This window comes from Mesitornis unicolor, unplaced genomic scaffold, assembly GCF_000695765.1.
Source record: "Mesitornis unicolor isolate BGI_N332 unplaced genomic scaffold, ASM69576v1 scaffold32211, whole genome shotgun sequence".
Taxonomy (NCBI): Eukaryota; Metazoa; Chordata; class Aves; order Mesitornithiformes; family Mesitornithidae; genus Mesitornis; species Mesitornis unicolor.
In genome coordinates this window covers 9,086-20,513 of record NW_010166298.1, presented here as the reverse complement: position 1 = coordinate 20,513, position 11,428 = coordinate 9,086, and the positions used below count along the sequence as shown (strand labels likewise).

Sequence of the window (11,428 nt, the reverse complement as noted above, 5' to 3'; positions counted from 1 at the left end):
GGTGCTTTGAGGAGGAAATTATGGGAATTGAGCTTTGTAGCAGAGACCATAAAAATCTACAGCAGCCTTGGGAGCACGAGGACAGCAGCAGGTCCAGTCACCTCAATACCACCTTTTGGTTCTTTTACAGATTTGGATCTTATCATTTCCTCCTGGTTTTCTGAGCTGTGTACACTTTCAAGCCAAATACTTTTTCATACCAATGGAAACTTTACCACAATCACAAAACCAGGGATGCTCCTTCCCAACCCTACACCTAAAAAAATAATAAAGAATCAGGGAATAGAAAAGTTGTTGCAGAAGTGCTTGTTCTGTCAGACAATTTCCCTCCCTCCAGCTTTAATAGAAGACTGTGAGAACCACAGAAGTAACAGCTTCTCAACAAAGACGGTTCTTGACATTGCTCCTAGGGTTCCCAGAAGGGTTATTTCCAAACAGGACAAACTATTTAGAAAAAAAACCCATGAAAGGCTGGAGGGAGTTTCATCCACTAACCTCCTCCATTCCTGACCACCCCAAAGCCACACTGTACCAGCAGATTCCTCATCCCTGCTCACACAGCCCAAAAAACTTATCTTCTTGCCTCTCCCCCACCCTGGCCTGCTTTACCTGGGGCTTCAACACGCAGAAGGAGGTAAGAGATTAAAGAAGCACTTGCTAATTTTTTATATAGGCATTTAATGTCTTCTTTTTCCTCTCCTCATCCAGGCTACAGAAAAGCCTGGGCCAACAGAGCCCAAGGGCTCCTTGCTGAAGGACACGCTCATCTCTTGGTGCAGTCGTGGCCCCAACCACAGCACAGACACCGTCTGCCACTTGGAACCGCCTGGTGATGTCAAAGAGCAAGTGTTAAGCATGAAAAGGCTACAAAGGGATGTCCCTGGAGCTTCTGGTGGCTCTGGCTGCTGAGCGGTGACAGGGTGGCTGCGGGCTGTCCGTGGGTGTGCAAGCACAGCCACACACAGCCCACACAATCCCCCTCGCCCACTGGCAAAGCTTTGGCTACAGTGCTCCTCAGGAGCCTGGGATTTGTGTAATTTTTCATTTTTTTTCCCCCTAAATCTCAGCAGGATCTGCATCCTGGGAGGACAGCAGGGAGATCTTGTCACTAAGCCAGCCTCCATACCCCAAAGGAGCAGCACAGCTTCTGCTGGCACAGGCTGAGCCCATCGCTAGGCGTGGTACATGGTTGGGTGACCTGAGCAAGACAAAGTGCAAAGACTTCAGCTTCAAGGTCCCTTGTCACGTCTGCTGTTGGGATAGATTTGTTCAGGTAATTTAAACATTTGGCCAGGAACCACGTATTTCCTCATTAAAGTGTGATGAGGCATCCAGAATGGCTTCAGAAGTGCACGAGAGCACTATAAAACCACATGAGCCTCAACGCGGGCAACAGCTGCTGCCTCCACCTTCCCTGCCCCAATGCCTCTGGTGTTGATTTCTCCAGCACTAAGGACCATAAAGAAGGAGGTGACACCAAATCCCAGGGGGATTTTTTGCTGCCCAGTCATAGAATCGCAGAATCAAGGTTGGAAGAGATCCTTAAGATCATCAAGTCCAACCGTCAACCCAACCCCACCATGGCCACTAAACCATGTCCTGAAGTGCCACATCCACCACTTCTTGAACACCTCTAGGGACGATGACTCCAGCATCTCCCTGGGCAGTCTGTTCCACTGTTTGACCACTCTTTCAGTAAAGACATTTTTCCTAATATCCAATCTAACCCTCCCATGGCACAACCTGAAGTCAACACATGGGAACTCATCTGGAGACAACAGCAACTACTGCCCCAGAAGAGCAACCCAACACCTCATCAGTCTTGAAGCAGTGCAGAAACCCCCACAACCAAGGAGACAGAGCTCCCTGTGCAATGCCACCTCCTCCAAGTCACCAAGGATGCTACCACTCCAAAGGATAATACTGTGCTTTAATGTTTTAGACAATCAACTTCTACGTGGTACAACAGGCTGCACGTACTATACATATATACACATTGGTTGTAGTTAAAGTTTGTGTATTTGAACAATACTAATGTTCCAAAAAAATGCACCAAGTCTTACAACAACAAAAACGTGAACAAAATCCAAGGCCACAAGCAGAGAGAGGTCTGTTTTAAGGACTACAGGTCACACGGAAATAAAAAACAGCGGTGGTGCAATGCGAACTTTATCCTGAAGAGAGATAAGTGGTTAAAACACAACCTTTTCATTACCTCAGGAGCAAGATGGTGTTGTACAGAGACTTAATTTCCAAACTTAAGCAAGCAAAAAGAAACAAATGTGCTAGTGTGTGCTCCTTTGGTCCTTGACTTCTCCTTCCAGTTGTAGAGCTAAAAAAAGAGTTTTACTCTGAACTTCAGGCAAGAAATTTAAGGCTTTTCAGCTGGATATTTGAAATATACACCGGCAGAATCTGCTCCCAATCATGTAAGGAAAACAAATGCCACCAAGTTACTGTATTTGATAATGTGCAACACAGACCTTCACGCTAGCAGACAAACACCTTTATAGCACCTAGCTCTACAGAATCCAGGACAGAGGATATTATCAAAGCTTTTTCCAATAATGCTGTGATGGTCATCAAGGTAAAATCAGTGCAATCAAACACATGAGGTGGTTGTCCTTGAAAGTTCTTTAGGCCTAATGGAAATTTGACCAGACTTCATTTCATTTCTCACATGGGTTGAAGCAAGAGACAGGAATGTTGGTAAAGTCAAGTTTGCCAGACCAAGATCTGCCTTCTAGGCTAGGGCACAGGACATTTGGGATTCACGTTCGGCAGAGCAGATACGACGATGGAAACCTGCACTGTGGGCAACTGACACCCTGGCTGACATTTTATTTTTCAAGTTTTGCCTCCTGTGCTCGGCTTGAGATGGGTGGTTTTCATTTGCGCCTCATGTTTTCCCAATTAAGAGTTACAAAACACCCATTAAAATTGTAACAAAGTGTAAGAAGTTCAGCCAAGTCCAGCTGACTGAAACGTCTTGTACCAACACTGCCACATACAGAGGTTGCCACATACACAGACAAAAAATGTGGCTTAATTAATTTTGATGGCCCTGGAAATGCTTTTCTCAACTGCTCTTATGAAATAAGCTGTTGTCATTTCAGGTTCCTTTGCCCTGAAATGACCCGGCAGGAGAGGTACAACGTGCTGTGTTCAGGATTTCAGCGCTCACCTTTGGTCCGACATTTATGAGATGCAAATCCTGACATACTTGAAGAGAAATCTCCATTTTCGTATTATCGGACTCGATTTGGCTTCTCATTCTAACCCATGGAAATCCAAGAAAGAAAGCTCAAGATATAAATATCATTAAAAACCTCTCCGGATAACTGAGCACTTTGCAGACAGACTCTGGGGTTTTTCCTCCCCTCCTGTTAAAGTTTGCTTAAAAATAGTAAGAAACCGACGATTAAAGTGGTCAGACATTCTGAAGCACAGAGAAAAAGGTGCATAAAACCCCTTTATATCGACAGAAGACTGTGCCTCAAATAATTTAGAAGTTAATTCCCTGCACGTTAAGAGGCTAGGAAAAAAATACATTTAAAATTTCTCAAATAAAAAAAACTCCACAAAAAAAAAAAGTAGGACTAATACCAGCAAGAAGAAAAAACACCACCAGAGGTAACATCTCAAAGAGGTATAACATACATACCCAGATACTGAAACAGCCACTGCAGGACTTGTAATAAAATATACTCAGAAATAATTCAGGACCATCCTTCAGGACCAGCAGAGGTACAGCATTTGCAGCATAAGTGGCCCCACAAGGCTCCACAGCCTTCCAATTGTTTCCTGTGCCACTCCATATTTATGCTAATAAACATAACCATTTCATAAATACCCATTTCACTCCCAAGCCCCACTTTTTTCCTAACAGCAGTAGATTCTGCATCGTAGATGGAAAAAACATTCCCAAACCCCTATTCGCAGCTTGTGATTCCCGTGACATCAGCACCATTGGAAACCCAGGAGCCTACCTTGTCATTACATTTTTCATTTGCCATCAGAAGTCTTTTACTGCACAAAGACTACGACAACAATTCACAACGATTGAGTTCAAAAGTGAGACGCAGGAACAAGAAAGAACAGACAGTGACACCGGACAGAACAACCTCCAGAGTGCATTTAGAGACCACCACAGTTTCAGCTCCTGATGAGCGTCAGGAATTCTTCACGGGTCTTTGGATCTTCCCGGAATACCCCCAACATTGTGCTGGTTACTGTTTTACTGTTCATTTTCTGGACCCCACGCATTACCATACACATATGCCTAGGAGAAATCAGAGGGGAGTAAATAAATCAGGCATACTTGAAAGAAAGAAGCAATCCTACAAAGACAGACATTTCTTACACAGTCCCATTAAATCCTGGGGAAGTGACAAAACCTCCATGCCCAGAATGGACGTCTGTCAGAAGCACCTCAGCTGTCCTCTACAGAAAAGAAAGTCAAATCCCCAGCCCCTGAGCACTTCCATCTCTCCTCAAATCCCAGGAAAACCCTGCCTTTCTGATCACAGGGCCATGCCTGTTGCTAGAGCCAAGCTTTGCTCCACTTGAGGAAGCAGAAGATGCACCAAGGCAGAGCACAGCTCCAGTGCAACTGGAACAGCCGACCAGTTGCCACATCTCTGCAGTGGGTAAGGCAGGGCGCCGCTTTAGATGGCTCCAACCCCCCAGGACTGAACGGGCAAGGATTACTCCTGCCTCAAACAAGCACGGCACATAGCTACCACAGCCAAAAAGGCAACACACAACAGCTCTGCGATGCACAGCTGCAATCACACGCAGCACACACACTACCACGGAGCAGCTTGGAGTAACTCACGTAGCTTCAATAACCACTCCAACTCCCGCGGGCTGTAAGGCTTCTGTGATGGCGATCGCGATTTGTTTGGTAAGGCGCTCCTGGACTGAAAGGACAACAGCGAGTTCAGAAGAGCTGATAAATGTGGGTAGCAACACTGCATCCTCGCTTCCAAATGTGTTTGTTCCCCACCACCACACACACAAGCTCTGGTCTTCCTAAATAAATGTTATTAGCATCAAATCCTATCTTATCCTGGAACAGACCTTTTGTTTGTATTGGGAATCATTTTGCATTACACCTTTGCAGGAATTACATTACCATGATTTGTGATAACAGCTCTCACATTTCCTATTACACAGTTAGATTTTCTTGCTTCTCTGCTTTCTTTCAGTTTTTATACATTTGTTCACCAGGTTTACTGCTGCACTATTCATTCACTACACATCATTTCTCTTTTTAAGGAAAGGAAATGGAGATTTTAAAAAATGAGCTAGTTAACAGAGTCTATTGTTCCGCAAAGCTTTATTTCCTGCAGCTCTAACATGCTTTATTCGCCCGCCTGACACCTAATGGTCACCAAGCCTTCTGTCGCCAAGCACAGCCCAAACGTAACTGCAGGGCAAGGAGTGCAGGCTGAGCCCAACCCAAGGCCTCAGGTCCTGCAGCTTCCTCCATTCCTGGGGGGCAGCAGGCAGGCAGCCCGTAACATTGCAGCTCTCACTTCATCTCTGCAGATAAGAATTCTTGAAGGCATCTCTCAAATTATCCATAGGAGACTTCCCTCTCCAGCAGCATCCAGCTAGTTTAGTTATTTCTGGCAGCTGTACCTTGTTGCACATTTATCCTCCCCATCAGTTACTGCATACATCTATTTCTGTAGGCACATTGTACTCCCCACTGGAAAGACAGGGGGTGAGATAACAGATGAGAAACACCTGTTCAAGAGCAGCGTTCTTCACACTAAAATTTGCACAGCTATGGCCCACCTACAACTACCAGTACCCTGCGCTGGCTAGCAAAGGAGTGCACACAACAAAACCAACAATTCATCTCTTTACCTTGCAATCTTCTACTGTATATTTCCACAATCCTAAAGGAGGAAGGAGAAAGATGACGTTATAGTTATTCCCATCTGACCATTGATCTTCACAATTAACTTTGACTCTATCAGACAGGATGACTGTGCTGATCCATGTCCTTCCTGGAAATCCATGCAACATCACCTCCCTTAGCACATCGCTGCATGTAGTGACAGGTTGCCTCTACCTGCTGCTCCAGGGACTATTTCTGGGGCAAATCTGTCCCTTTTTCTTAGGGCTTCTCCTGAATTACTTGTGCCACCACCCACCTGCATCCCACAGTTGCAAATGAATCCATGGTCAAAGCTAATCCTTGAATTGGGGTCAGACTGCCTCCTCTTGCTTCAATCTAAACCAAATGCTGTTTTATGGACAGTTCAGATTTTGAGACTCCCAGAAGGCTACTGAAATTAAGAGATGTTTTGGATTCTTGCATTTAACCACAAATTTAACTAAGAACAATGAGACAGAGTTGGTTTTATTTAAAACAGACACTCTCCACCCATATATCACACCATCCTTCACATTTCAGTGCAGGATTCACCTTAATGCTCCCCTCCAACGTGACTTCAAATTTAAGCCATTTGTGGGGCAATGCAAGCGATACTATGATCATTTATCACCACAGTACTATCATCTGAACATTTAAGAAAAGTCTTACAGCCGCTCCATAACTACATGGGTTATTCATGTCAACCCCAAATGTTTCATGACACATCAAGTGGCCACATAAAGAAGCTGCCGTAGAAAGCTTCGATACCCATCGGGTCAGACCAGACAAAAAACAGACGCTGGCCGGCAGCCTGAGGCATTAGTTACAAGAAACATTTCTGACAATGAGACTTGGCTGCTGTTTTGAAGAGAGAATTATATGCAGAAACTCCCCTCCAGAAATGAAATGGTTGTGTTACAGCTATTCTAAACAAAGCAGCATAACATTTAGATTAAATATATGGATAGGAAACAAGCTGATGCTCAGATATTTTTACACTGGTATTGCATATAAGGAGTCCATGTTTATGTAAAGCAGTTATTTTTCAAGCCTGAGCTTAAAATCCAAAGAAAGATGTTTGTTTACTGAATACAGGTCATCCACAACTACAGAACCTCACCCCATTAGACTAATCCTATTAGGAAAGATTAGGCCTCCAGTACCAACAGCCTCACAAATCTTTGTTTGAACACTGGTTGCATTATATAGGGCACGAAAGGGAAGCACCATTTGACCCACCGATCTCTTCACAGAAAGCACTCAAATGCAAGTGAGGACTGAGAACATTTTGTTATACAAGAACCTAATCTTTTCATTAGTGGAGTTTTACCCTACCTTGAAAAAGAGGCGAGATTTACCCTTTCAAGCACAGCACAGGAAGCCTTGCACATATTCATGCATGTTTCTATACTGAGAATAAATGGTAGGAAGATTGTACACTTCTAGCACCATGTTGCCACTTGCATTAAAAAAAAAATCACTGAAGACAGTTTTCAGTTCTTTTTTAAGCTCTGCAATTCAGAGGTAACTAGAAACTAGAGCGAGCAAAAATCAACTGATGCATATTTCAAATGTGATCCCTAATCCTGCATTCAAGCACTGTGGAAATGAAACCAAGTGCTAAAGACAGCCTCTTCAGGAAGGATGTTTGCCTTCAGAAATCCAGCTTGAAAAAACCACTCACCATCTAAAAAAAGTTCAGCCACTGAAGTGCCAGCCAACACTCAGCACAAGCCATGAACTGCCACACAGACATCCTCAAGCGTAAGCAGCTACAGAAGGCAGAATATTTCGGCCAGCAACTGCAGTGCTGTCAGCTCAGAATCTCACCCTACCATTTCAGCAGTTGGGTACAGTCACAGAAAACACATAGGAAAAAAATTAGATGTTGAACTGCCTTGTTTCAGCCTTTGAATCAGAGCTAAGTCCACTCCTACATGAAGATGGCCTCCCTGTCCTGTGAGTTAGCAAAGATGTGACCTCCAAGGGAAGGGGCCTTTAATTTCCAACCCAGATTCACTGTTGTGCAAGCAGAGCACAGGACAGAGCTGACTTTAAAGCATTTTAGTGCCACATCCTACACATTTCTTACTCGCTAAGGAAACCCAGTGGGCATGCAGATTTACAAGGCTAATTCTTATTAGTATTACTGGAGCCAGAGGAAGATTAGCAGACATACCAGGGAAAGTATAAGCAAACCTATGTGGTCTTTCTGAACTACAGCAAATTTTTCCAATTTTTTTTTTTCTCGAAAGAGAGCCTTCTACTCCAGTCCCCAGTAATCTGCTTATTGAAGGGATCTACCATCCCTTTCCTCTCCAGAATGAGAAAGTGTCGCTTTATAACAAGATTCAGTGCAAGAACTGAGCCAAGGGCACTTGCTGAGGAAAAAGCTGTTTTACATAACAAATGGATTTCTCAAGTGTACCATAATTGCTTTGTTTCTTGGGTGAATCTTATCTATAAAATCTACTCCACGGCTCTCTCAGCAGGTCCTGAGTGAAAGAAAGAAATGTCAGATTTATCTGAAGAGTCAGCTAACAGATCAAAGGTTTAGATTAGATTTCTATTCATTGAACACATTCATTTACAGTTTGGAAGTTTGGGATTTTTGTTCTTGTCGGTCAATATACACACAAGCAGTACATAGCTGCTGATCCCTGGTTTTGATGGCCTGCCTCAGAACACGACCAAATTCTCTGTTCTTGTTTCCGTGCTCCCTGCAGACACCAACGCTTTGAATGAACGTACAAAAGTGCTGCAGCTCTACTACAGTCGACTGATGTGAATTAACACAGAGCTCTGAGACTTATCTGTCCTCTCCACAAAACACATAATGCTGAGGATTGGTCTGAATCCAAATCCAGGACACAAAGTGGGCTGAGCTTTAGAGGGGGGCCAGATTAGAAAGATTAGCACAGTTAGCACAGCTTGGAATCCTTTTTACAAATTAGCATCGCTTTCATTACATTAGCACTTACCTAGCAAGCTTGCTGAGGCCAAGTACTTGTTTGTTAGGAAGGTAGCCAATGTGTACCTAGACAGAGGAGAACAAGCCATTAGGAGAATCAAAACCACACTTCCACATGCGTATGAAACTCATGCATAGAGAACGAGATGTGCATTTGCCCCAGAACTAACTCTGGAACAGTCCAGAAGTCCTAGCACATGGGAGGAACATGCCACCATGCAAGCCTGAAAAACAGCGGAGCTAACGGAGACTGTAAATGCCTGGTGAGGTCAGTGTCCTGGTGAAGAACAGGTAAGTTTTCTGAGGAGGAGAAAAATCACAACTCTTCAAGAGTCAAGGCTTATGTTCCAAGTCTCAGGAACGCTATAATTCTACTACATTTGGGTACAAAAGGCAGTCTATTACTCAGCACAGCACTGTTCCTCTAAAATAAACGTGCTTTTCTTTCAAGACCTAAAGTGGATTTTGGGAGCAGGAGGGAGAGGGACTGTACTTCACTCCCAGTGAAGGTTCTCATGGCAAGAAGTAGTTAGGCACCAAAATCAGGCTGCACTTACTGATTTGTTTTCTCTGTTATTGGTAGTACTATAGATCCCTGCATGATTAAGTCAACTTCCATCCTGCTTGAATGTGGATTTGCTGAATGCTCATACTGAACATGTAGTTGCACTAAGTTGGAATAAGTTCTTGAGAAGAAAGGTGCTCAGATACAAAAGCAGGGGAAAGCCATTTAACTTCTTGTTTTTAGAAAGCCAACATAGGCTACTGCATTCAAGTGGGTTTATAGTTACAACAGACTGTAAACCAGTGTATGTGTCACTGTACCAGAGACTTGAAAAATTAGCCAAGATACAGTAGGGGAGTGTCAGTGTAAGATTCTGTCTTAGCACTTTGCCTGGAGGACCCCTGTATTGCTGTACCTGCAGTTAGAGGTACCACAGTGCACCTAATTACCTGGCTAACTTGCTCATTCCTATCACTGCTGTTGGGTAATCAACCCATTGACACCTGAAAAGACATGAAACGTTTCAGACAAAATAAGAGACACGACTTAGAAATAAGCATTGAATCCTGTTCCCCACAGAGTATTTTGTTTTTGCTAATTTCTTTATTTCATTTAAGATAGAACCGCAAATACGAGACCTACCGGTCAGTATTTGCAGCCTGTCTGATGTACCCAACAGGAGAATGGTTAGTCTGAGAATATTTAGAGGCATACCAAGTCATTTAGCAGACCATTATACGAGCAGGACCGATTCGGTGTTTGCGAAGAGATTTCTCCAAACCACACAGGCTAAACAGCTAGATGTAAAAAGAATGCATATATTGCCACAGGAGTAACGAAGAGAATACACACAGTATGTGTAACCAAGAATAACAGGAGAAATAGAAAGCTTGCACAGAAAAAGAAGTTACCTTGTTTTGCAGTATAAAATATTAACAGTAAGAAAAGAAAGCAGATGAAATTGAGTTGACTCAGCTAAATAAACTGATTGTTACTGTTCAGGTATTTTATTTTGGGAGATGTTTTCCTTGGAACATGCACAGCACTGATCAAATTTTACAGAAAACAAAAGCACTTGCTAGTCTCTGGCCTGCGAGTATTTACGACAGAACAGATGGGTCAGAATAAGCTTTGTCCTTCTGTGCTGATACAGGAGTGAAGAGGCCGAGCTGTGCAGAAGGGACCGCCCACTCCGAACTCTGCATCACGTTCACAGTGGCTACCTTGAGAGTTCTTTATTTTCTTTTTAAAGTTATTGACATCACTGTTTCAACATCCTCTGAAACAGCAGCCCCTCGCATGGGAGTCCCACCTTAAGCAGCTTCCCGCTAGTCAATTCAGACCACCCGCTCCCTATTTAAGAAGTTTGTTTCATGCATGGGGGTTCCCAAGATAAATGTGAATAGCTCTGAGCCAGAAGCTAAATCCGTGACAGAGCCAGCGTGCAGGGTGAGCTGGTTTAATATCAAGATGTCTGCCCTCAAGGCTTGCTGCTGCTTCATGAGGAAGAGCTTTGATATGAAATGTCAGGAACCATTAGATTACTTAGACTAGGAAAGGTTGAGCATTATACTTTAGGAGCTTAAATCCAAATAAAACTCACATTAAGGAGGTCTTCCTTATTTGTATTCTGAAGATTAACTTCTAGAATCATAGCTGTAGGCAGGAAATACTTACAGCTTTAAAAGCTTTGTAGTTACAGCGACAAAAGTTTTTTACACGTTCTTTGTTTTCTGAGGAAGAGTTACCTTTCCAACAAACGGAACGAGGTGATGCTCACACAATGAGAACATGTCTATGTCCTTCACAATTACCATCTCATCGTGATCTTCATCAAAGATGGCGTCATTCAGCACATCTGAAATCAAACAGTCATATTAAAAATAAATAAATCCACAAGCACGGAAGGTTTTTCCAGCCAGTATCTGGGAAAGACTGTAGCAAGAGCACAGCTACAAGTTATAGGGTTGAGATGTGGGAGGTAAGTAATGAGTAACATCACAAGTACTCTTTGGTTCACATACGATCACACAATTGCCCCACTGCTATGTCTGACTCCCCG

General features: G+C 43.4%; 1 protein-coding gene across 1 annotated transcript; it reads right to left on the bottom strand.

The window, feature by feature from the left end:
- Window positions 1-4,008: 4,008 nt before the first annotated feature.
- GCH1 (GTP cyclohydrolase 1) lies at window positions 4,009-11,228 on the bottom strand (the record flags this gene model as incomplete). The annotated part of the gene is made up of 5 exons (XM_010194920.1): window positions 4,009-4,282; window positions 4,838-4,922; window positions 5,878-5,909; window positions 8,872-8,927; window positions 11,115-11,228. Coding segments are annotated over 5 exons (414 nt in total), but the record flags the coding sequence as incomplete, so codon positions are not given.
- Window positions 11,229-11,428: the final 200 nt, after the last annotated feature.